Here is a 25,041-nt window from a genome sequence, read left to right as displayed (position 1 = left end):
GTTGCCTTGATACAACGATCTAACAAAAAAAAATTTACAATACATAGAAACGAGTACTACATAGGAGAGTTCACAGGTATTATGTTTTACTAGCCTAAAAGTAACTAAAGTAAAGTTATCAACATAAAGAAGCACTTCACCATTCTTCATATAACTCATCCATGCAGATTATTATCGAGGAAATATTGGATGCGGGAAAACAGATCTCATAAAATATCTGGGAGCAGACTGCCGTATTCAAGTAATTTAATTTGTCTGTAATTTTTTTATCTGTAAATCTAATATTGTTCATTACTTTTAAGGCTTTTGAAGAACCAGTTGAAATTTGGAAAACGAAAGACAACCGAAATTTGCTGGTTAACCTGCAGACAAATAATTAGTAGATAAATATGTAATTCAGTTCGCTCACATATATTTCAGGATCTAATGTACAAAGATCCACGCAAATACGGCTTTGACTTTCAAAAGCTGGTTATGCAAAGCATGATGGACCGCCAAAAAAATCTTGCCACCGAAACAATTACTGTATTTGAAAGATCAATTTTCAGTGCGCGTTACGTTTTTACTGAAAGTCTGCGCTCGAGGTACAACACATTTGAAAGTATTGTAGTAAGCATACTTATTTTAAACACCTACTTTACGTTTTTAAGCGAACTGCTGGAGAATGTGGAGTACGAAAAGCTTGACGAACTATTTCAAAATTACTCGGCTAAACACCTGCCAGTGACAATGATTATTTATCTCAAAGCTTCGGTTGAAACTTTGCAACAACGAATTCTTTGCCGCGGACGAGAAGAAGAAAGTTGCATCACAAAGGTCACTCAAATTTTAGTAGCTTCATCGAACTGCACAGCAATTTAATTGGAAGTTTATAAAAGGTCATATTATATGAATGTCCATTTTAGGCGTATCTTACAAAGCTTAATGAACTTTACGATACATGGCTCAGTGGAAAGTGCTTTCCGGTTCCCAGTATTATTATGGTAATTCAATAACAATATTAATCGAAATGCTATAGTCCAAATACGAAATCATAGTTAATATCGTCATAGAGAATACGAAAATCATAATTATTATCATAATTATGCAGACCTGCGGTGGTGCGCACTGCACGTCAATAACAAATCGGACTAAAACCTATACTTTGGAATTATAGACTATGAATGCCGAAATTCCACAAGCACAATTATATGCTGATATCAAGGAGCAGATTTTCCGCCTCATTTAATAAGTACGTACATTATCTCTATCCTACATTAACGTAACCGCTAGACTACGCTACACGTACAGTAACTACATTATCATAGCCACTGCAAATACGTAGTTTTTCTTCGTACGATACACAGATCAGCTGCATATTGTACATACAGCAGAAGCTGATTAAGCTGTTGCGCTGTGACAATTCAATGATGTTATAAAATACTTAATAAATTCGAGTACTACACTACATTTGTCTGCTTATCTTTCCGCAAAGACAAATAACCATGTTGTGGTACTCTAAGTTGCAACATGCGATTCATCATCTTAAAGATGGCGAACACGTATTTGCCGAACAAATTCTGACCAGCGGATGCAGAAAGTTTCTTGTTTGTACGCAAGCTGAGATGTATTCATTACTTTTATCACGAAATCCGTCCGAACGATCTTTTTATGAAATTCTTTTACCTGGCTATTACTGCAAGTTTTATATGGATATCGAGCTTGTTTACCCGCAGACAATTAAATGCAGATTACTGCTTACTTTACTGAAACAAATCATCGAATACATCGGATTGAAAAAGAAGTCGCACAAAGTTATTGTGCTTGACGCTACTACTGATCGCAAAGAAAGCTATCATTTAATTTGGCCTGCCATTTTAGCAGCTGGAAATCAAGAACACAAAAGTTTAGCGAACGAACTTAAAGCTGATCTTTTAAATATCACATACATCGACTGCGTGGATTTATCTGTTTACAGTCGAAATCAAAATTTCCGCATGTTCATGTGCAACAAGAAAGGCGCGACCAATAATTTTGTACTCCATAACCTTACGACAGAATGTGGACAAATCAAATGTAATTATTTGATTTTTATGCAGTCTTTGATTTGTGGCAGTAGATATCAGGGCAATCAAAACACACGACTTACATTTTGATGCAGTCAGTGCGCTTGGACAAGCGAATTTTTCATCTGATATTTGTAAGGCTTTTATTCAGATATTAATCAAATGGTCAGAAAACTATCGTAATCTACTGCTCGGTTCGATGCAGTTTTCAAAAAAAACATGATGTGTTGCTTTGTATTACTCGCGGACAACAGCATTGCCTTATTGCCAAAAGAGGCATAAACACAACAATGTTTATTTTGTGCACGTGGATGGAAGCACATCCCTGCAATTTCGTTGTACTGACTCTGTTTGCAAATCTGCTTCCTGTGGAAAATTTGCAACATACACAATCACAATGTTGGAACGTCAAGTCATGGAATTGATACATTCTTCGTTTCAAGTATCAACTGCTTTGCCTAACGTAAGCTTTAAACATTGCAATACGTGCATTTTGTACATTTAGTAATGCTTGTAGTACTACTGTATTCATATAAGTACTTATCGCTGCACTCAAATATCTTCCCTTGTAACCTTGACAATTAGTTCTTAAAGGTCACTCAACAAATTATAGAATTCTTGATGATCTACATGAAATTTATGCTAGTGGAAGTGTTTCAAGTGTGTTTCAAGTGAAGTGTTATGAAGTGTTTCAAGCACCATATCTTTGGTTGGAAAAAATATACTTATAGAATGAAGCTGCCAAAATGAATATTTCTCTCGAGGATATCAATCTACCAGATGAAGAAGACATATCGTGCACGGCTTTGCCTTCTAACCAGACGCCTGTCATACAGGTTTATTCTCGTAATAAATATATTCATTAGAATACTCGTAAGAAAAACACCTTCATACTAAAATTATGTGTATTTGCAGCAAATCATAAACGGGGACGTATTACAAAGCGATCTGGTCATCGTACGCCATAAACGGCACATCAACGGAACATGGCTGTTAACAATACAGGACGCATTTAATTTAACATCGAGTGCGGAAGCAATATTGATAATATTTATTTACTGATTTTCGTATTTTTGATAATATTTACACAGACATGTTTTCTGCAGATGTCCAGATCGACAGAAGTCTAAATACTTTAATCGAAGCAGCAGTTCTTCCCAAAGTCGCAAAACTGATAAACGTCAGCGTGATTCACACTTCACCGGAGTAAGATAACAATAAACTTCTATAACAAATTTACAATCCTTTAATAACTGTTCTGTTCAGAAACTATAATAACGGCCGCTATAATTTTCTAGAAAATTTCTGTTCATTCAAAGTTTCCAACTACTCGATACCGCCGCAGACAGAATTCAAAAAATGGTAGATGAATGGGAACCGATTGGCATTAAACGAGAAAACTTTCGCACGTCGAAAGAAATGTTGATTATCGAACTGAATCTGGAATCAGCCAAGTAATGCTGTCGGTCTGCACCATGACAATACACTTAACCGACTGCTGTTAAAACATAACATTAATTAGTATCACTATTATTATCAATGCAGAAATTACTTTGAAATTATTAATAAAATTAAGAATTATTGTTTTTTGTTTAGAACATAGCACGATCCACAATATAGATTGGAGATAACTGACTAAATATTTTTATTGCTAGCTGTACGATCGATGGGGTCATCTCAAATGTAAAAGGACCCACGAAATGGTTCAAAGACGGAAAGGCTGGAGAGTTCCTCTCCTTCGATATAGCAGACCAAAGTGCTAAAATTCGCGGTGTTATGTTCCAGGACACAATCGCAGACTATTCGCAATTTTTCAAAGAAGGCAATAAGCTACGGATTATCAATCCTCGGATTTTGGAAAAAATCTCGATTTTGCTACATCGGATTATGAAACTAATTTTGAGCTACATATACGTCGTACAACAATTGTACAAAACTCAGTTAAACGATTAAAGTTTTGCTAGTATGCAACTTGTACATATTTACTTGTGCATATTTATTGACATACGTACGTGCTATGTGTACATAATGCTTCACGTATTCACTATCCACGCATGCGTGTTGTCTGTACAGTATGCAGGCAACAGACAGTACAGTATGTACAGACACATAAGAAAATAAGAAAATAAGCAAATAAGCAAATAAGAAAATAAGAAAACTAGAAAACAAGAAAACAAGAAAATAAGAAAATAACTGTACGTATAAAATATTCACGTATTCACTATTAACGCATGCGTGTTGTGTGCAGTGTGTACAGTATGCACAATACAGATACTTCGTAATCGTACTGTACTATAGCGCAAAAACACAAAGAAAATAACTGTACGTATAAAATTTATCGTACAAAAGTTAGGCCAGCATCGTTATCGTACAAAATCGTATTCCTACTTTACTGATTATATTTATTATTAACCTTATTCCTCACTCCATCGGATTCGCTAGTACAAAGATATTTCTTTTATTTACGATCTTTCTTTAATTTATTTACTCATCATTCGAAACGTCCAGTTCATGATTACAGTATTCCACAATATGCTTCATAATATTATCGAAACCATCATGATTTGCGTCATACTTCTTTCTCCATAAAATTCACAAATATACGAATCGGCCATCTTATCCGTAGTTCCATTTGATGGCAAAGAATCTTTCAGCCATCGCCACATGTTCTCTACGCGATTTGTACATGCGCCGGTAGTCGGGTCCACGAAATTCTCAGAATGATTCACTGTTAGGTGATCATACCCCATTTCTTCAATGCGGCAATATGCCCGCCACTTATCACTCATAATTAGTGTGCCTTCCAAAACATGTGCTTGTAGAATTGGCAGTAATGTTTCAGCAGCCCTGTCATTGACAAAAACAATAAAAGCATCTTTTGTTTCTCTGCAAATACCCCCGAACGCCCATTGCTGTTTTCTTTCGTTTGACAAGAGTCTTCCACGATTGTATTTTCTTTTAAAAATTAACGATTCGTCAATCTCGACTGTCATTCCAATGCCACCAATTTTCGCAACCGACAAATCCTTAATTATTTTTGCTTCACATACATTTCGCAGCATGAATGACACCTGGACGACAGTGTGTTCGCTAAAATTAAAATGGAAACACAATTTTCGTTGGTTAAAAATTTCATGAGCCCAAAAGTACATCAACTGAACTGCTTTATGAAGTGGAAGATGTGATTCTTCAAAAAAAGTGCCAGTCTTCGCAGAATACTTGCTGTAAGGTGGCTGACTACACCGAAATGTCCATGGGAAGAGTGAACGATCACTTCTACGTGTAATGCGTAGTATTTCTTCACTATGAGCAGGACATACAATTTCCGATCTCAAAAGACCGTGCTCGATGCAAAACTCGAAGGCTTTTTGATCGCAATCATCGATTAAATTCAAAAATTCTTTCAATTTTAACGCCATTTTGCTTTAAAAGTACCATACGAAAAAATGCATGCATACGCGAAAGTTCAAAGCCAGTGGCATCATATCAATTTCAATATCAAGACCTAGCAACACCATATAAATACATTTTGCATCGCCGCAGTACCACCGTCCCGCAGCGCCGCAGTCCCGCAGCGCCGCAGTCCCGCAAACCGCAGTCCCGCAACCGCAAGTTCTGCAACGCCGCAGACCGCAGCCCTGCATATACGCAGCCCGGCATTCCCGCAGCGCCGCACCGCAGTCCAGCATACAAGCAGGCCCGCAGTATGCAGCCCAGCATATACGCAGCTCGGCATTTCCACAGCGCCGCATACCGCAGCCCAGCATACAAGCAGGCCCGCAGTATGGAGCCTCGTATCCCGGCATGCTTGCATTCTAGCATTCTCGGCCCACTTCATTTCAGGCCCACTTGTACATTATTACCTACCCGCCATTGGCAGAACCAGTTTACGATTAATCTTGCTGCTTGCAGTCCTTGTGTGAAGAGGCACTACACGAAGTGTTGGCTGAACACAGTGAGCACTGAGCAGTGCAGCCACTAGGCACGAGCCGCACGACTAGTGAGCTGAATTCATCCGCAATCTCTCAACTTGCCAACATACAATCATGGAGCCGGTGATTTTTGATGCTGCCAGTGCGAATCTGGAGGATTATCGCGTGGCGGACGTATGTGTTGATCTGTGTGGAATGCGTGATGGCGTCATGCTTGATAGCTGCAGTCTGCATCAGCATGGCAGCACTTGCCAAGTGTAAATGTGTGCGCTGTGCTGTAGGTGCCCAGCAGCGTCTACCTGATCCCGGACTTTATCAACGCGGAGGAGGAAGCCTACCTGCTGAAGAAGGTGCACGAGGCGCCCAAGCCGCGCTGGACGCAGCTGGCCAACCGTCGCCTGCAGAACTGGGGTACACTTGAATTTAATTCAAGCACTGAGAAGACTTAGTCTTCTGTCTTCTCTCTCGCACAGGCGGATATCCCCACGCCAAAGGCATGATCGCCGAGGACCTGCCCGCGGTATGCCTCAGCCCCACTATGATATTTTCAGCCTGTTGTACAGTGTTTCTTGTTGCGCAGTGGCTGCAGGTGTACGCCAAGAAGATCGCGCAGCTCGGCGTCTTCGCCTCCGCCATCCCGAACCACGTGCTGGTCAACGAGTACCAGCCCGGCCAGGGCATCATGGTCAGTCACTGCCTGTTCTGTCCTTTCGTCTTTATGTTGATCTGTGTACCTCCGCAGCCGCATGTGGACGGCCCGGTCTTCTTCCCGACCATCACCACCCTCAACCTGGGCAGCCACACCCTCCTGGACTTCCACCAGCCCCTCGACGACGCCCCGGCCCCGCCGATGGACGCCCACCATGAAGGACCGGCGGCGCCTCCCTCGCGCTACCTCTTCTCCCTGTACCTCCCGGCGCGCAGTCTCTCGTCATCCGGGAGGAGATGTACAGCAAGTACCTCCACGGGATCCGCGAAGTCAAGGAGGATACAGTCGACGAGCGGATTGTCAACCGGGAGACGTGTGGATTGACAGAGGGGCAGGTGGTTAAGCGGGACACGCGCGTCTCCCTCACCGTGCGCCTGGCCAGCAAGACCTCCAAGTTCAAGCTCAGCGTCTTGAAATGAATGCTCCTTTTAACGCGCTCACGATGCGGGACGTGAATTTTCCGGATTTAAGCGTAGCAGTAATGTTTTCTGTCGGTTCATGTATTTTGCATCATTCACAAAGTATTTCCTTCCTGGTAGGAATTTGAATAAAATGCAGTTTTAATATTAAACACACTAAAATTGAAATAAGATTAAACTGTCAAAATAAAATTAAATTAGCAGACATTCAACTGATTCAGATAAAATCACATCTGATTTCCGAGGCCAGACATTGAAATTACGAAATGCTTAAGTGAAATAAAACAAACTAAAATACTTAGATAAAATAAAACAAAAATGTTAAAAATGAAAATGATAATCATTATACCTGATAAATGGTGATCACCGATGTTACAAATTAAATGAACCAAAATTGAAATAAAATTAAACAAAATTAAATTTATTAAGATTAAAAAACAAATAGATTTCACTTCCTACAAAATACGATGCGATGAGAACGCAGAGAAACATCTGTAGCGAATTTACTGGATACACAACGCATTTAAGGTAGCGCAGGAAACGCCAGACACGGCCGTGATCACTGTACACTTGTTTCGACATCCAAATTCCAGCAAAAACACAGACTACGTATTTTTTCATCCCAAGAAATGCATCACCACACAGAAATTAAAGTGCTACGCTTTTCACACTACCCCGTGCATACATGAACCGCTGGACATCAACTCAGTCGAGCTTGGGGGCCGGGATGGGGGGAAGGTTCTTGTAGTCGATGGTGTCGCTCCACAGTTTGTACTGCTTGTTGTCGGCGTAGGCGTCCCACGGCCGGTTCTTGTTGGCCCGCGTCCAGGTCACCTCGGGGTGGCGCGTGGCCAGCCGGATGACGTACACCAGGGCCATGACGGAGCCCGCCCCGACGAAGAAGAACAGGGGCATCAGCGAGGGGTTCTTCTTCAGCGACTTCCATGTCAGCCCTTGCATCACCATTTTGCCCGCTGCTGCAACGAACACATCCCCATATCAATCTATTCCACGACTGCACACTACGCCACAATTACCTGAGAAAGAAACCTGCTCCAGACAACCAAATTCCGATGGGAAAATACAAAGTTGCGAGAATTACTGCAAAAATGTCTGTAAAAATTTCTCCAGCACTGTTTGCGTTGAGTGGCGATGCGTGATCCCAAAACTGAGTGCATGCCAGCTGAATAAACCACGAATCGCCATTGGCGGGAAACCAGGTTGGAGGCGGGAACAGCCAATCAGCGCAAAGCAAACACGGCGCTCTAAAATTCCCTGTACGTTACAAACAGTCGCCACCGCGATGGCGCTGAAATGTATGGAGAGTCATTCCAGCGCAAACTGAGAATATTCTGTAGCAAGTTAATGTTTATTTTACTGGCGACATTTTTCAGTGATTTTTCCGCGCTGATTTCGACCAGTTTTGATTCGAAATTGTGGTTTTTGTCGTGAGTTTCTTCCTTGCGGACATGTCGCATGGGCTCCGCAGTGCACTAACCCGTCTCGACGCCATCCTCATCCGCTGCCGCCGCATCCCCGCAGCGTTGTACAGCAGCAAATCCCCCGAGAAGCGCGAGAAGATGGAGGAACTGCAGTCCAGTCCGTACTACACCAAGTACGCCTCCAAGCTGACGGAACTGCAGAAGGCCAATCCCGCGGAGTTCGCCAAGCGCTTGGAGGAGCACAAGAGCGTCAAGCAGGTGCTGGCGCGCGTGTTGCGCTGCGGGATGAGCATGCGTTGATGTTGTGTTGGCTGCAGGCTGTGAAGGAAGCGGACAAGGAGCGCGTCGCGCACCCCGTCAACATAGTCAGCACCGTCGATCCGCACAAGCCCGCCGCGGCGGTGCGGCTGCAACGGACCCGCTTGGCGGATCTGATGAAGGTGGAGCTGCTGACCGAGAAGACCGCGGAGGAGATCGCCGAGATGTGGCGCGTGTAAGTAACCATTGTTTCTTACGCTGTTTAGCAGTTTGTCTTAGTTTTCTGTATTTTCTTCCCCGCTTATTTTTCAACTGCCTTTTCACAGTTTTGCGTCCAGTTTCTTATCTTAGAGTTTCCTCTTATTTTGAACCAGTCGGTTATTATCGCTGCTTCCTTATTATTTTGCGTTCAAAGGAAATTCCATTCCTGAAACCGGAAATACCAGATTTTATTTTCTTAATACTGTAATTTTTGGTTGTTACCGGAAATAACGGTTTTAGATGTTTAATTCTTGCCAGATAGGTCAATTTCAATATTCTTAATCGTTTGTAGTTTTCATAGGAAATATTTGGTCTTTTATTTCTCACCGGAAGTACCACTTTTAATTTTGTTAATTAAATTATACCGGAAATGTTATTGGTTGTAATTCAGTAATTTTGTACATTTGGAAGTATAAATCAGTTGTTATTTATACCGGAAGTGTCAGATCCAGAGTGTGCTAGTAGATGGACTTGCAGTTTGTTCAGCCAGGTATCAGTAATTACATGTTTGTCGCTTGAGAATTGTCAGTTGTAATGAGAAAATCTTTTCTAACCATTGAATGGTACTGGGTTGACTGACTGATCATTGGTGACTCGTTGCGCAGGTATCACAAGGACAAGCCGGGCTTCATCTGCGCCTCGATGCCGGCGTCGTCCTACGCGCAGATCCAGTCGCGCGCCGCCACCCACCCCACCTTCCTGTACCCCCTCCCCCGCGCCGCCGGCTACGAGTTCTTCGTGTCGCAGTTCGCCGGCGCCGAGTGCCACTTCACGCAGCTGGCCGCCTTCCAGCAGCGGAAGGCCGACGCGCCCACCTGCCTGAGCCTGGTCCATCTGGACGAGCTGCGCGACAGCAAGGGACTGGTGCTGATGCGCGGCCAGTACGACCAGAACGTAAGGCTCGCGATTTCTTCCGATCCGATACAAATTTAGCCCATAAATTGTGTGTAGGTGGTGAACGCGGTGCAGGTGCAGTGCCTGCTCAACCAGCTGCAGCTCTACTACGCCACCAGCGACCCCCACAAACTCCATCTACTGCAACAGTTCAACGCGCACCCCGACGCCTTCGACTACCGCGACCTCATCAGCGAGGTGGAGCACTCCTTCATCGGCCTCACCTGATCCGTGCTTCCGGCCTTGTCTTCCGGGTTCAGCGCTTTGCTGTTGTGATGAATTGATACAAGATAGAATCCAGACTGTGCATTTTCTCCTCACAACAATGACTCGTTGTATTATCTGACGCTTCAGAAATGCGCAGTAATGTTTCCTTCGAAATATTTTCGGAATATTTCTCTGAACGCGTTACGAAACACCGCAGTGTTTCGTAACGCGTCCTTCAGCGGCAATTTCAATAACGGCTTCGCGGTGTCGTTGCATAACTGTTTCTACGGGCATTGTTCGTTTGGGATTGAAAAATTCTGCTCATCCGACGCGAAACAACACTCTTATCGCCGCGTGTTTGTTTATGGTTATTATCACTTTTCAATTAATACAACTGGTGTAAAGCAACGATTTCCGGTCACTTCCGGCAATAAGAATTATATGTCTTGTATTCAGGCTTCGCGTTGCTCTACATTGTGCGGTAATAATGCGGCAAACTTGGCCGTACAAAGCACAGATTGCATAACTATTTCGCGGCTGCGCTGATAAAACTGATAAGCCAGACAATGTGCACAATCAGCGATGACGCCTGTTCTTTGCAAGGCACTGCGGCGTCCATTGTCGGCGCTATCGGCGGGCGCATTGTTCTCAGGGAAGAAAAGACGACAAGATCGCTTGTCGAGGGATTATGCATATATAAACCTTACCGCGAGCGCTGACCAGGCCATTCCGATTTATGTTGTGACATTATCGAATAACTGTAAACTGCGAAGTTATATTCGAATATTTGCAAACAGTAGCTGCAGTATACAATGGAGGTGACGTTTGTTATTGCCGTGCTGCTCGCCCTGTCAGCGACGACCCTGGGCCAACTAGCTGGTGAGTAATATTATTACAATAATTATTAAGAATTAATTTAATTAATAATATAAACTAATTAATAATAAGCGCAATATAAACAATTATTTTCATTAATTATTATTAATCGGCGCTGGATGTGCAGGCGTCGGCACCGCCGGCAACGCGGTGGTGCAGAACGGGAGCCGGGCGACGCCGGTGGTGGACGCGGCGTGGACGGACCAGAGCGGGACGCTGCGCAGCGACACGCAGCAGTTCGTCAACACGGCCTGCAACGCCTACACCGCCGCGCAGCAGTCCTCCATCGCCGCCTCCCTCCTCACCAGTCTGGCCGGCCGCTTCACGCGCCACAACTGGAGCGCCATCGTCGGCACGCCCAACAACTTCGGCTTCCAGGTACGCGCATCTACCGTTATTAGAAAAAAAATTCATTAATCACATAAATAAAATAAACTATCGAAATTTGTAAAAAAAAAATACGGATTTACACATATTTAATTAAACAACCGATTGCACCGGTAATTACATATATTACTGTTCGTATGCATATAAAAAAACTGTACCAGAGTTGCATTTTGTTTAGACCAACTACGCGGTCGGCTCGAGATTTAAAGCCGCTTGCAACGGAAACGACTATTACATCTGGGGCAACGCCAAGTAAAGGAAATGGCTTGCCAGAAATTTACACAAAACCCCAAATCCTCCGGAAATATGGATCCTTCGCTGATTAATACCGAGCCGGCAGTTGTTTTCTCTATAAATCATCGCGGACGCTCTTTATGGCAATTGTGCTTTCATTTTTGTTTTTGTACATAAAGAAACATTAAGGAATCGAATGTTTCGCTTGTTGTGGAGGCGTACGCGTTATAAGTGAAATAAATAAAATTAATCAAGAATTTTCGGTTTGCCGGCTTGACGACTCGTTCAACACAAGCTGTTGTTTTCGGCGACACCACTAGGGAAAACCGTTCTCACAGCAGTCGAAGACATCACCGGAAACTTCAACGAAGCAATGTTGCCGACAAAATAATACATACTCGTATACCTCTACAATACATGCTTTTAATTTATTTAGATACAAAAAGAAATACAGTCTCTGATGAAAGCCCTAAAAAATGATAGCCGGCATTGCCGGTAATTGCAGAATTTAGTTTCCGGTGGCAACTAAATGGACGTGCTGTCGGAGTCGGCGGTGTCCGTCGTCGTGGGCACGTAGCGCGACTCGTCGACGATCTCGTCGAGGAGATTCTGGTGCGCGACGTTGAACTGCTGATACGGTTCGTCCAGGACGAGGTAGTTCTGCGCCGAGTCGCGCCCCACCAGCCCGGTCAGCTCCTGCTCCAGCTGGCTGAACACCGGCCGCTCCTCCGGCCGGAGGCGCCAACACTGCACCATGATGTCATATCTATAAAATAGTAATTTAATTTAATTTAATTTAGTTTAAAATAATTTAATTTAATTATTTAATTTAATTTCATTATGTGACAACTTCCGGTCATCCTGGTTAAGCTTTAAAGGTCACTTATGTAAATGAAATTCAATTTTGATTGAATTTAATAACTACAAGGCTCCACTTCCGGTCAGTTTGTGCATATTAGTAAAGGTCACTTACATAATTGACGGACAAGCCGGCGGCCGCTCCATATGAACGCCTTTCAGCAGCTCGGCCAGGAACTCGGTGACGTATCCAACGTCCAGGGCGGAGCTGGCATACGGCGTCTCCCCCAGACTGAACAGCTCCCACATCAGTATCCCGAAGGACCACACGTCCGACTTCTGCGAGAAGGTCCGCTGCCGGATGGACTCGGGCGCCATCCAGCGCACCGGCAGCGCCACCTACGATGACCTTTCCGTTACTCTCCCGTCTCTTCTCGTCGACCGGAAGTCCCTTACCTGTTCATTGAGCAGGACGTACTCGGACAACTGGCGCGCCATCCCGAAGTCGGCGATCTTGACCACGCCCCCCTGGCAGACGAGGACGTTGCGGGCGGCCAGGTCGCGGTGGATGATGGAGCGGCTGTTGAGGTAGGCCATGCCGCGGCTGACCTGGAAGGCGAAGCTGATCAGATCCCGCGTCGCCAGCACCTTCCCGTCGAAGTCGTCGTCCTGGGCGGTCGCCGGGGGATCCTTGTCCACCGCCCGCTGCAGGCGGCCGACCTCCGCCTCGTCGTAGACCAGCACCTGGCCGGCGGCGTCCGTGTGGTTGTAAAACAGCGGCTCGCGGTGACAGCGGAGATACTTCAATAGAGATCCGTGTTCCGAGTATTCCAGCAGCAGAAACGTCTCGCCTGCCGGTGAAATAAACATATGTGCATATATGATTTTATTCGGCGCCATAAATCAACACTTGGCACACGTGCGTGACGCGTCCGCGTGACACTTCCGGTTGGCAGTAATTTTATTACTGTACCTTTAAAGACCGCCCCGAGGAGGTTGATTATGTTGAGGTGACGACCGGCCTGCGTCATGATTTTCATTTCCTGGATGATCTGCCGGTTCTGCTCCGGGTCGGTGCGGTCGCGCACCATCTTGACCGCCACCTGGGTGGGCAGCGGCTGACCGCGCAGCCCGGTGGCCACGCCCTTGCGGACGATGCCGTACTCGCCTTTTCCCAGTACAGCGCCTAAATTAAATTAAATTAAATTAAATGAATTAAATTAAATTAAATTAAATTAAATTAAAGCGCCCACCCACCGATCTCGACGTTAGCCATGGGGATCTCCAGCAGGTTAACATAATGCTGAATTGCCGAGTCGACGTGCTCGTATCCGGAATTAATGAGATACGCCAAATACGGCGACCGAGTGGTCAACATCGTGGAGTCGGTGCTGGCGGCCGAGCCTTTGCGCATATCCCCATGCCGCAGTCGTCGGCGCCGCTTCCGGTGCACCACCAGGCCGACTAGGACCCCGGCGACGCTAACAACCAGCACTCCCGCGAGGCTCCCGAGGACGATGGCCACCACCGGCGGCCCCGGAAGCACCTCCCGCATACCGGAAGTGATGTTGACCCACCGCGACACATCAATCTCACCCTCCCGCACCACCACGTAGTCGATGAGGAACTCCGTCGGGAAGCGCGTGGTGTTGTCGGGACTCCCCGGGAAGTTCCCGCCGACGGCCACGTTCATCACCACCTGCAGCGCCACCGTGGGGACCTTCTCGGCGCCCACCACCGAGAAGATCAACTTCCCGTCGACGAACCACAGCAACGCCTCGGCCGTCCAGATCAACTTATATATATGAAAGTCCCGGGAGAGGTCCTGGGACAGATTCGTCGAGGTGGCGGCGTTCAACACCGGACCGCCGTTGGACACGTAGAAGACGGTGGTGTAGACGGTGTCGGTTGCGTCGCCCTTGATGTCGATGACGCTGACGGCGGGGGGCCAGTGGTTGGGACACGGGAGGGCCGCCGGGCACAGGGGGTGCTCCATCCACAGCGCCGGCCAGATGCCCTTCCCGGCGGGGATCCGCGCCCGCCACTCAATCTCGCCGTAGAGGAAGCTGTACTTCCCGGCGGTGTCTACCCGCCCCGAAGTGTACTGGCACCCTCCGAACTCCTCCATCCGGCTGATCAGGCGGAGAGTCCCGTTGGAGACGCGGACGTTGTCCGGGCGGTAGTACTGCAGCTCCGCGTTGACCTGCGACTTGACGTCGGCCACGTTCCACCGACTGGCGTTGAGCGTCGGCCCGTCGAAGTCGTCCCGGAAGACTTCCCGCAGATTCGTCGCCCTCCCGCCGAGGACGGCGGCGTCCAGGAGCCCCGCGACGCCGCACAACAGGATTGTAACGGATAACATCACGACGTTCATTTCACAACGTATAGTAAGAAAATGACTACGCAGTGTTGAGCATGACGCCGGAAATCGTATTTTTGCTGGAGGGCAGTGATTAGTTGAGGCGGTGTGATTTTTCAGGTACTTAATGTAATGGAAAAAAGCGTGCGTTATACGACGCCGGTGGCGGTTTAATTGCTGCACACTTTTTTATAAATAATTCACGGTGATTTCACGCAGTAATAGAAATCCGTGATCAGACGAGCACATGTTCTGCCACTTCCGGTTAATCGCATAATTATATGTATAAATTCTGCAGTAATCCGTCAGTTAACTCGCTGATTTAGCCATCAAATTCGATTAACACGCTAACAAAAAATGGCCAAAATATATATACATCCAGAAGAAAATTACACATACATCCAAAATATACATATATACATCCAGAAGAAAAAATCCAGTAAATCGTCAATAAGCCAGTGAAATGGCAGAATGAGCAGACGCTGATAATTACTACAAGTAGCTGTAAATAAATGATAGCGCAGTCTGACTGGGAAGACGCACAAGTGGCAGTTGTGCTAATTAATCGCAGCAGCAGCGCCGCGTGTTGACGGCCGATACGCGGTATCGCGCGCGGAAAAACAGAAACAGTCCAAACTCCACAATCTGCGCGGTATCGACATGTATCCAGGGGGTTGCGTTTCGCGGCAGCGACCAGCCAATCCTTGTGATTAGTGGCGATTAATTGTGCTGACATGTGCGCGCTAATCGCGGTATCAATAATTCGGCGTGCCTAATTCGGGCTGGATGCGCGTAATACTTCGGCGAAGAGGGGAAGTACAAGTGTGCCGGTGGAAAGTGACACGAGTGCCGTATTGGCCGTCAACATTATGGAAATGTATATCAACAAGGCAACCAGCATATGCGCTTGTATCATACAAATACATCGTGATTATGCGCGCTGATTGCCGAAATTAATGCGTGTTTTGCTCTTGTGCAAATAAATATACAGTTGCGGTGATAAACATAGCAAGCGGTACCGGTGCTGTTGCCGTTGTTATCGACAGCGGAAATGCCATTAACACCTTGACGGCTTCAGTACCAGATAGCAGCCGTAACAACCAGATACAGATACATGTACACACCGCAACAACCGAATCAGCATCGCGCGTAAAGCGTTTGATATCCAGCTTTCCAGTGTCGATACATAAAGTAGTCGTATCAATATTCCACCTGAACATCGCTTCTCAGTTTTTTTACACACTGGTGAATTCTGTACAAGCAAAACACAGTACACCGTGAAGAATAAGTACGTGTCTTAATTTTAGTCGGTGTTATGCAGCCGCTGGCAAATTGTCGCTTTGCAGTTCGCCAGCAAAGCTGCGGTACGTGTAGGTACAGCACGTATTGTATTGTACATTGTAAGTCCACGTACAGGTTGAAACTCGTATCAATAAAATTAATAATTATTTTATTACTTCTGAGTTCTGAGTATACCGGCATATTAAATCAACCATAATGGCATACAAACATTTACCGTGGAAATTTTCGCAGTATAAAGACGCCGCATCTAATTAAATTTATCACTTTACTGCAGTTTAAAAGTACCTGGCTTAGCATCATTAAATAAAACACCTCCAGCAAAAAAAAGTACCTGTACATCTATATAATATATATTATATATATAATATTATATGAAGCAGTTTACGGTAACTGGCGCAGTACATTCTTCTTCTTAATACGTCCAGTATAACATAAATTTTTTTCTGTATAGCAAAATGTACCTTTTATTTTCCGTTTTCTTAACGTCGCTTGAAAGCGGGGCGATGCTCCGTAGCAGAGGACAATCAACTTATTATTCCTATCTACAGTAGCGGGTGTTTATGCGTTTACCTTGGGCTCGGTTGTATTCCGCTGATAAAACAACGACGTTCACAAATCCAGGCAGAAGAGCAGCTGCGTCATCACAATATTAATAAATGCTATCCGATCGTATAAGAATAACATTCACAACTGCATTTTCGTTTCCGCTTCTCAACGGACGAATACTGTACCCTGCACAACTACCGTTCGCCGGTACACGTACTAATGTGCCGCTGCTCGGGCGTTACGCGGGCGCGACCCGGCGGCGGGCACACTTCAGTTCTGCCGGTTTTATGCCGGCGTTTTGTTACTCATTTCTTCTTCGGAAAATGTTGGTAAAAAATAACATTTATCCTGATTATTCGCTTCGCAGTGGAGTGAGTAACCTACACATGGACGGCAGAAATTCATTAGAAACGGACTATTTAAAAAGTCAGCATGATACAGCAAAAACAACGACGGGATATCACAGTTAATTACGGGAACACAAGTTACAACGATACAGGAACCGACGTATACAATGTAACAAGGAAACACACTATCAGCAACAGGGCGTGTGTGAGATCGACCCTTAACGAACACCCTCCCCCGGAATCCCCGCCGACCGTCCGCACCGCCCGGTCCGTCGGGCGGACGGTGACCGAGGCCACGGACATATCCGGTGGGAAAGGTCACATTCCCGTCGGGCGCCCCGGCGAAGCCCCCGCCCACCGCCACCCGCATGACGATGTGCAGGGCGGCCCGCGGGATCTTGGCCGACTCGTTGACGGCCAGGAACTCCGTGCCGTCCAGCCACCACGTCAGGCGCTCGCGGGTCCAGCGCAGCTTGTAGTTGTGGAAGTCCGCCGAAAGGTCCGCCGCGCCGTGGTACGTCGTGGCTGAGAAGAGTGTCCCGTTGCCGGCGTTGTTCTCGAACACCACCATGCCTTGGGATGCGGAGACTTGGTCGCCGCGGTAATTTAGGAGGGTCACCGCCGGTGGGAGGTTCTCCGGGCAGGCCACGGCGGAGGTGCATTTCTCCGGGAGCAGCGCGATAGAAGCGCGCACGCCTTTGCCTGGCGTGATAATAATGACTTACGCGGTGACCTTTCTTAATTATTAAAAATTAAACATTTAAAAATGGCTGATACATATAGTATACTGCATATATAAATTTGTATAAATAAATTAAATTTAAGCAGTAAAAAATCGCTGATATAGTAAAACATATACAAATAAATTTTATATAAATAAATGTAGAAATTAATTTATAAATTTTTGTATAAATAAATATGCAATTTATATAAATAAATTAAACTCAAGCACTAAAAATACTACCAATAATAGCCATCAAATTAAATTTTGTTAGGATTGTTGTTAATGTTTTAATTAATTTTTTTAAATTTTTGATTTAATTTTCAAAATTTTATTTTTATTTTTTTTTTAATGTTTCGCCTACCTTTGGGCATCTTGGCGACTATCTCCACTTCGCCGTAGAGGAACTCCAGAATTCCGCGCGTGTCGACCAAGGCGGAGGTATAATTAGCCGAGCCGCTGCTCTCCCGTTTGGCCACCAGCAGCAAATTCCCTTTTTCCAGTTGGATGTTGTCCGCCGAATACACCTGTAATTCCCCGTCCACCTCGCTGCGCCCGTTGGCGGCGTTCCACTTGGTGGTGTCCAGCCGGCTCAAACCGAAATCATCCTGGAAGAGACCTTTGGCCGCCTGGTTGACGCCGGCGCGGACCGTTTCCCACGCTACACACTGGATGAGAAAAATCACCGCCAACATTTCCGATATCCGGCGCATAAACTTGGCAAATTATTCCACGGAGAAAAACAAACAGACAACATATATGAGCAGTGCTTTATAATGGTAAAACACGGTCGAGATAGACGCAGGTAATAAATTGATTTATTTATGGATGCAGCGAAGTGATGCATGGTAATGCGATCATGCACATTAATGCAGCTGATTCATAACGTGTTTATTCTCAGCGTACATACAGCGAACGACTCGCTTGATTAGGCGGTGAAGAGGCCCGCGGCGTCAACAATCACAGGAACTGCTAATTGAGCACCCAATAATAAACTGCATAATGCTAATATCGATAATATCGGAATGCCGATGCAGTACACAGATAATAATCATGCGCCGTCATGCCGCGAAATAATACGTATTTTATTGTAATTCTTTTTTGTACACTTTGCTCCGCCCCTCGCGAAAATCCATAACAAGTGTGCGCTTTTATTTATCCTTCCGGCTTATACAACTTTAGTAAGAATAAATACACAAATCCATGCAAAGATAAACGAGTTTCTGATTGTATGACCCGCCGAAGAACTGTCCTCCCGCGTGACCTTTACGTAGTCGACGAGCATGGCCGCGGGGAACTCGGTGGTGTCGTCCGGTGATCCGGGGAACATCCCGCCCACCGCCACGTTCATCACCAGCTGCAGGCGTTGGGCAGGGATTTTCTGCGGGTCGTCGATGACGAAGAAGGCCGGTTGGCCGTCCACCGACCAGGCCAGTTTGTTGGGGCTCCACTGCAGCCGGTACACGTGGAAGTCGTCGCTGAGGTCGTCGGCGGCGTTGAGGACCTTGCCGCTGGACTGGACGTGGTCGGCGGCGTCCTTGTAGTACAGCGTGGCGGGAATTGTGTGCGTCTGGTCGCCGCGGAAGTCCAGGATGCTGATGGCCGGCGGCCACTGCGTGCAGGGTACCGCCGCCGCGCACTGGTAGTGCTCCAGCCATAGACTAGCCCACAGGCCTTTACCTGCATCGGCACAACTGCATGTACAAATGTAAAACTTATGTATACAGATAAACTATATATAGATATTATATATATACATACACAGTACATACTCTTGTTAATAAACTGGTGTGTACATATAATTTGTGTATGCATCTATATATAAATATGTTTATATAAAAATTATCTGCATGAAATTAATCTATGTAGTAAGTACGTATTTGTTAAATATACGTCATAATACTGTACTTACATGATTATGTACGGTATATATCTGTGTATAATGTACAGTCCCTTCTCGCACAGTATATCTATATCTATATAAATATATCTATGTATGTACTGCGTATAATGTCGCCTTTCTCGCCCTACTGAGGACAAAGTTTTCATTGGATCGTACCGCTATGAGCGATGCTCCCCATTTCAAATATTGCGAATAAAAATCAATATGTACATGTATATTTCTTAGTCCAATTATCTACATTTATTTCACGAATATAAAAGGTTACAACCAGACACTACTGGTTAAAAATTAAATTAAAACCTGCATGTACTTGACGTCAATCAGTACATGTCTACATATACGAAGCTTTTTTTACTTGCGTTTAGTTTACATGCGCTTACTTTATACACATTAATGTATGCATATTTGTTATGTATTGGTTTTTCGTACATTCTGTTATTAAATCCTTTTAATATATGGTACATTTTTCAAATAACCACAAAATAATTAACCATTATTACCAAATTATAAAAAAAGGGATTATTATAAAAAAATAAGAAGTGAACAGACCATATATAAAATATTATTTTTACCTTTGGGTAATTTGGCGCGGATTTCGACATTGCCATAAGTGAAATCAAAGAGTCCCTTGGTGTCGACGCGACCGGAAGTGTAGTTGGCCCCGCCCCGGCGCTCCTGCTTGGCGACGAGGGCCAGGCTGCCGTTGGCGACTTGCAGATTAGCCGGCGAGTAGTACTCCAGCTCTTCATTGACGGCGCTGCGCCGGTCGGCGGCGTTCCACTTCTCCCGGTTCAACTGCTCCCCGGCGAAGTGGTCGCGGAACAACTCCACGCTGGACGCCCGTACCTTTATATTTTCCGTCAGGCTCACTCCCAGCAGCAATAACACGGCACAGACGTTCATTGTTGTGGATTTGGGTTTTATTAACGACTCTACGGGCTAATATTAAACCAAGCGGAAAGGCTGCAGACAATAAATTCAATAATAATGCAGTAAACAATAATTCTACATTGTACTGCCGTCGAATTTGAGCGCAACTACTCATTGAGCTCGCTCTCAGCTGCGTTGATCTCATCGAGCACCCAGTGTTGATGTCGAATTGTACTGTACGTCGCATTTCGTTTTCGAGAATTTATTGCACAATTTTTCGAATCACCGGCGGGGACTTATGTATCATTGTACACTGTGTTGTATTGTATGTACCGTGTATACGGTACGAGCTTCTTACTGCACGGCCAACGGATCCGAGGGCGCATTGTTTCACTTTCACCGGCACAATGTCAATTGTTTTGTTTACGACCGCTGAGCAAATTGTCTACGAGCATTACGTTCGCTTGCAGGTGATTCTGTGTTCTGCTTGTCGTTTAAGCGGAGTTGGAGGCCGGCAGCGCCGCGGACGTTGCCGGCAGAGATACATATACTCGTGATTTTAATGGAAATCTCCAGTGATTACTAAATCCGGCACCGGTTGCGAACTTTTCAGTGTGCGCACGTAGAAACAAGCTACTCGTAGCGTAATTAACGGGTGTGCTGGAGTGACTGCCGGGATGCGGAGTCATATTTATACTGCGAATAATTATAGTATGCGAGTATTGTACATCACGTTAGCAAAAGTACCACCGGCAAGATCAGAACATTTACCATTAATTGTACCCGTACGTTTTGGAAATAGGAATTCAGTTTTCTGCTGACGTAGAAGACATGTAAGTACTGTACGTCAGCAATAATGAAATAATATAGTATTCTAATCGGCAGTCGGCACATCCGGCAGGAAAGTACAGTACTTTATGTATAAAGTATACAGTATGTACTCGTACCGCTTTAATAATGGTATAATTATGGTAGTTGGTGCTCTGTACACGCGCACAGCGCAAAGACGACCGCCCACATGCAGTAAAACGGCTGTAGCAGAGCTGCCGCCAATGGGGGCCGCGCACACTCCACTCTGCAGCTCGGCACGCCACCTGCCTTGTGTTGTGGTTTCGCCGCTGCCGCTGCGGCTGTTGCATCATGCAGAAACATGTTTGAACATGAAATTACAGCATTAAGCAGCAGCGCTGCCAGTCAGAGTTTGTCAGAAGGTTTCGAAGGGCCCGCGCTCAAGCTCTGACTCTGACTCAGACTCTGACCGCTCAAACTCTGACTCTGACTACTCAAAGTCTGACTCTGACTGTCCAAACTCTGACTCTGACTGAATAACCTAAGAATAACTTAAGAAATCTAAGAAACCTAAAAAACCTAAGAAAACTAAGAAACCTAAGAAACCTAAGAAACCTAAGAAACCTAAGAAACCTATGAAACCTATGAAACTGAAACCTAAGAAACCTATGAAACCTATGAAACCTAAGAAACCTAAGAAACCTATTAAGAAACCTAAGAAACCTTCAGAGTCAGAGTCAGACTTTGAGCGGTCAGAGTCAGACTTTGAGTAGTCAGAGTCAGAGTTTGAGTGGTCAGAATCAGAGTCAGAGTCAGAGTTGGAGTCTAGGCCGTTTCGAAGTGGCGTTTCAGTTGGATGAGAAATTTGGCAGTGCAAATTCATCAGCAATTACTAGTCGTTGTTTTTGGGAACGATTGAAAGGATTTTTCAGAAAACCGTGTGAGCAGCCATATGGTGAGCATATCGCACTTTTGAGTTTGTAGCATATCGCATCTGCGTCTGCAGTGTTCCTGGATTCTTGTTTGATTGGCAAGTATTTGTGACGCTTCCCGACTGGTGTCGTTTCAGCGTCTATTAAACGCATATCATTGGCCCCGTCTTTACCCATCACAGGCTGCCTATTTTCCCCTTCGGCACGCGGTGATGGATCGCGGAGACGAATGCCAAGAGGAGTTATGCGCGCCGCAGGAAAATGGCCATCGTTTACGTCCGTCGCTGTTGAGCTGCTCGTTCTGTGACAGTTGCGCCGTGGACGGCGACGATTTCCCTGAGGACGCCAGCGAGGAGGTGGAGGGAGTGCATGACCATGTGAACAGCCATACGGCGGAGAATGGGGATGCCGTGGAGGGCAGTGACGACGAGGAGAAGGACGACGATGAGGGGGATGTGGACTGGGAGGAGCCGCTGCTGACGGAGAACCCGCGCCGTTTCGTCATCTTCCCCATCCAGTACCCCGATATCTGGCAGGTATTCAATAATTTCTACTGAGTGGAATCACTGAATTATTTATAGCAGAATTTTTTATTGGTTTAGAAATTTTTATTGAATTATTTGCAAGAAAAATATCCGTGTATTTTTATTATTCTTATAATCTTAGTATTGAGAAAATGGTTTATTTGTTGAAATTTCAGTAATAATTTTATTATTCTCAATTTGTTTAGTACTTTTATCATTTTTATTAGTTCTGTTTATTTTATTGTTAATGGTTGATTTATTTAAAATAGAACATTTTAATAATATTCATTTTATCTTCAACAACGCACATGAATATTTATTGTGAAATTAAATGTTTATTATTTGTATTTATTTACTGCGTTAATATTTATTGGAAAAACTAATAGCGTCAGGTGTTGGTTGTGTGCTGCAGATGTACAAGAAGGCGGAGGCGTCCTTCTGGACGGCGGAGGAAGTGGATTTAAGCAAGGACCACGAGGACTGGGCCAGTTTGAAGCCGGCCGAGCAGCACTTCGTCTCCTACGTGCTGGCCTTCTTCGCCGCCAGCGACGGCATCGTCAACGAGAACCTGGTCCGCTGCTCATTCTGTTTCATCCTTCCCCGCATAATTCCCCTTAAAATGTTGACAGGTGGAGCGCTTCTCGCAGGAGGTGCAGATTGCGGAGGCGCGCTGCTTCTACGGCTTCCAGATCGCCATGGAGAACGTGCACTCGGAGATGTACAGTCTCCTCATCGACACCTACATCAAGGACCGCGCCGAACGGTGAACAGCATCACTACGTTTTTCCTTCGATGTTACTGATTGATGCTCGTGTTTGACAGGGACCGGCTGCTCAACGGATTGACCACGCTGCCGATCATCGGGCGCAAAGCGGAGTGGGCGCTGCGCTGGATCCAGGACCCGACGGCCTCCTTCGCCGAGCGCCTGGTGGCCTTCGCCGCCGTGGAGGGCATCTTCTTCAGCGGCTCCTTCGCCGCCATCTTCTGGCTGAAGAAGCGCGGACTGATGCCCGGGCTGACCTACAGCAACGAGCTCATCAGCCGCGACGAGGTACATCAGTCACCCGACACATTATATTCCTCATTTATTTATTGCAGTTCTCTTAATTTTTTTTAAAACAGTTGTAGAAGTAAGGCCATGTTTTATGATGAAATTAAAATAGCAAAGAACGGGAATTTTTCCAAATTGTCAGGATAAAATTGGCGCTACGCCGCCGCACCGGGCGGTGGCAAGTGCGTCAAGCGCCGGAAGTCGCTGAATGTCCTTCCTTTGCAATTTGTAATTTCGTAATTTTCGTGAAACATAAAATTTCTAATACAGGAAAGTTATTTCTATATGAATAAAGTGTTTTTTCAAAGTAAATCGCTGCTTGTGTAATAGGAGCTAATAAAAATCAGTTTTTTTAATTTACCGCTCTCCCGTTTGCCATATAATTGTGACGGTTGTTGTTTGGCAGGGTCTGCACTGCGACTTTGCCTGTCTGCTCTTCCAGCACGTCCGGCGCAAGCCCCGCCCGCGGCGCGTGCTGGCCATCATCCGGGCGGCGGTGCGCGTGGAGCAGGAGTTCCTGGCGGTGGCGCTGCCGGTGCACTTGATCGGGATGAACTGCCGGCTCATGTGCCAGTACATCCAGTTCGTCGCCGACCGCCTCCTCACCGAGCTCGGCGTCGACAAGGTACGAAGCTCCACCATCCACCCAGCATCGTTTCTTGTCATTTTTACTTGAATTTACAGTATTACAACACGGCGAACCCCTTCGACTTCATGGAGAACATCTCGCTGGAGGGCAAGGCCAACTTCTTCGAGAAGCGCGTCGGCGAGTACCAGCGCAGCGGCGTCATGGCCCGGCACGAGGACAACTTTGTCTTCACCACCGACGCCGAGTTTTGACCGGGAGTTTTGGATGAATCGGTGTGATTTTTCTCGGTCTCTTGCCGGTGCGCTGCAACGGTGCCCACTGGACAGTGACAGATTTGTGTTTTTTTATCTCCTTCTTTGATCTGTTTTATTCTTGTTAGTTCCTTCCGTTTTGCGTCGACTTAGTGAATGGATAGGTTTAAGTTGAGTTAATGGAATTTACGATAGACTGGCTATAAATAATGATCGCAGTAAGACGTACGAGGAAAGAAATAACAAAATAAAAAAAACTATGCTGATTGGTTGTGCGCGTACTCCTCGCGCGGCTTATCGCCGGTCCATCGGCGCAAGACCCTTCCCACGGTTCCTGGCCGTGACTACACCCATTCACTGTAACACACAGCAGTCAACGAACGCGCAGTTACTAT

At 45.6% G+C, this 25,041-nt stretch overlaps 10 protein-coding genes across 14 annotated transcripts; 6 read left to right on the top strand and 4 right to left on the bottom strand.

Moving 5' to 3' along the window:
* Positions 1–193: 193 nt before the first annotated feature.
* Positions 194–1,252, top strand: LOC129599746 (deoxynucleoside kinase-like). The gene is made up of 6 exons (XM_055498058.1): positions 194–241; positions 303–356; positions 421–584; positions 651–816; positions 906–983; positions 1,157–1,252. Exons 3-6 carry the CDS (start codon positions 427–429, stop codon positions 1,226–1,228), a joined length of 474 nt encoding a protein of 157 aa, XP_055354033.1. The 5' UTR covers positions 194–241; positions 303–356; positions 421–426; the 3' UTR covers positions 1,229–1,252.
* Positions 1,253–2,392: 1,140 nt separating this feature from the next.
* Positions 2,393–6,011, top strand: LOC129599765 (uncharacterized). Its single transcript, XM_055498076.1, has 8 exons — positions 2,393–2,508; positions 2,777–2,881; positions 2,961–3,072; positions 3,152–3,251; positions 3,344–3,499; positions 3,701–3,850; positions 5,589–5,847; positions 5,958–6,011. The coding sequence occupies exons 1-8, from the start codon at positions 2,443–2,445 to the stop codon at positions 6,009–6,011; spliced, it is 1,002 nt and encodes a 333-aa protein (XP_055354051.1). The 5' UTR covers positions 2,393–2,442.
* Positions 5,725–7,303, top strand: LOC129599745 (alpha-ketoglutarate-dependent dioxygenase alkB homolog 6-like). The gene is given in 6 exon segments (XM_055498057.1): positions 5,725–6,151; positions 6,259–6,388; positions 6,451–6,497; positions 6,558–6,662; positions 6,720–6,903; positions 6,906–7,303. Coding segments are annotated over 6 exon segments (726 nt in total). The 5' UTR covers positions 5,725–6,091; the 3' UTR covers positions 7,106–7,303.
* Positions 7,304–7,594: 291 nt separating this feature from the next.
* On the bottom strand, positions 7,595–8,262 carry LOC129599748 (cytochrome c oxidase subunit NDUFA4-like). 2 transcript variants are annotated; one of them, XM_055498060.1, is made up of 2 exons: positions 8,143–8,262; positions 7,595–8,079 (listed from the first exon to the last, which is right to left on the bottom strand). In XM_055498060.1, the coding sequence occupies exon 2, from the start codon at positions 8,069–8,071 to the stop codon at positions 7,811–7,813; it is 261 nt and encodes an 86-aa protein (XP_055354035.1). In that variant the 5' UTR covers positions 8,072–8,079; positions 8,143–8,262; the 3' UTR covers positions 7,595–7,810. The 2 variants fall into 2 exon arrangements, with proteins under 2 accessions (XP_055354035.1, XP_055354034.1); XM_055498059.1 differs by having other exon boundaries at positions 7,595–8,082; positions 8,143–8,259.
* Positions 8,263–8,476: 214 nt separating this feature from the next.
* LOC129599744 (ATP synthase mitochondrial F1 complex assembly factor 1-like) lies at positions 8,477–10,588 on the top strand. Its single transcript, XM_055498056.1, has 4 exons — positions 8,477–8,805; positions 8,865–9,040; positions 9,672–9,960; positions 10,018–10,588. The coding sequence occupies exons 1-4, from the start codon at positions 8,575–8,577 to the stop codon at positions 10,186–10,188; spliced, it is 867 nt and encodes a 288-aa protein (XP_055354031.1). The 5' UTR covers positions 8,477–8,574; the 3' UTR covers positions 10,189–10,588.
* Positions 10,589–10,886: 298 nt separating this feature from the next.
* On the top strand, positions 10,887–11,921 carry LOC129599729 (uncharacterized). The gene is made up of 3 exons (XM_055498038.1): positions 10,887–11,046; positions 11,171–11,421; positions 11,609–11,921. Exons 1-3 carry the CDS (start codon positions 10,980–10,982, stop codon positions 11,684–11,686), a joined length of 396 nt encoding a protein of 131 aa, XP_055354013.1. The 5' UTR covers positions 10,887–10,979; the 3' UTR covers positions 11,687–11,921.
* A 28-nt stretch (positions 11,922–11,949) lies between these two features.
* Positions 11,950–16,745, bottom strand: LOC129599727 (fibroblast growth factor receptor 4-like). Its single transcript, XM_055498037.1, has 6 exons — positions 16,694–16,745; positions 13,720–16,073; positions 13,436–13,648; positions 12,919–13,313; positions 12,638–12,861; positions 11,950–12,430 (listed from the first exon to the last, which is right to left on the bottom strand). The coding sequence occupies exons 2-6, from the start codon at positions 14,834–14,836 to the stop codon at positions 12,190–12,192; spliced, it is 2,190 nt and encodes a 729-aa protein (XP_055354012.1). The 5' UTR covers positions 14,837–16,073; positions 16,694–16,745; the 3' UTR covers positions 11,950–12,189.
* A 175-nt stretch (positions 16,746–16,920) lies between these two features.
* On the bottom strand, positions 16,921–18,590 carry LOC129599780 (beta-glucanase-like). The gene is made up of 2 exons (XM_055498103.1): positions 18,102–18,590; positions 16,921–17,718 (listed from the first exon to the last, which is right to left on the bottom strand). Exons 1-2 carry the CDS (start codon positions 18,448–18,450, stop codon positions 16,955–16,957), a joined length of 1,113 nt encoding a protein of 370 aa, XP_055354078.1. The 5' UTR covers positions 18,451–18,590; the 3' UTR covers positions 16,921–16,954.
* A 163-nt stretch (positions 18,591–18,753) lies between these two features.
* Positions 18,754–20,728, bottom strand: LOC129599781 (beta-glucanase-like). Its single transcript, XM_055498104.1, has 2 exons — positions 20,213–20,728; positions 18,754–19,417 (listed from the first exon to the last, which is right to left on the bottom strand). Exons 1-2 carry the CDS (start codon positions 20,541–20,543, stop codon positions 18,906–18,908), a joined length of 843 nt encoding a protein of 280 aa, XP_055354079.1. The 5' UTR covers positions 20,544–20,728; the 3' UTR covers positions 18,754–18,905.
* Positions 20,729–22,097: 1,369 nt separating this feature from the next.
* On the top strand, positions 22,098–24,906 carry LOC129599778 (ribonucleoside-diphosphate reductase subunit M2 B-like). Of its 4 annotated transcripts, none has more exons than XM_055498099.1 (7): positions 22,098–22,254; positions 22,369–22,767; positions 23,168–23,326; positions 23,385–23,518; positions 23,578–23,806; positions 24,213–24,431; positions 24,491–24,906. In XM_055498099.1, the coding sequence occupies exons 1-7, from the start codon at positions 22,252–22,254 to the stop codon at positions 24,644–24,646; spliced, it is 1,299 nt and encodes a 432-aa protein (XP_055354074.1). In that variant the 5' UTR covers positions 22,098–22,251; the 3' UTR covers positions 24,647–24,906. The 4 variants fall into 4 exon arrangements, with proteins under 4 accessions (XP_055354074.1, XP_055354075.1, XP_055354077.1 ...); XM_055498100.1 differs by having other exon boundaries at positions 22,161–22,254; positions 22,414–22,767; XM_055498102.1 differs by having other exon boundaries at positions 22,168–22,329; positions 22,414–22,767.
* Positions 24,907–25,041: the final 135 nt, after the last annotated feature.

This window comes from Paramacrobiotus metropolitanus, unplaced genomic scaffold (genome assembly GCF_019649055.1).
Source record: "Paramacrobiotus metropolitanus isolate TYO unplaced genomic scaffold, Prichtersi_v1.0 Parri_scaffold0000154, whole genome shotgun sequence".
NCBI lineage: Eukaryota > Metazoa > Tardigrada > Eutardigrada > Parachela > Macrobiotidae > Paramacrobiotus > Paramacrobiotus metropolitanus.
Note: the sequence above shows the minus strand (reverse complement) of the source record. Positions and strands in the feature narration are given on the sequence as shown.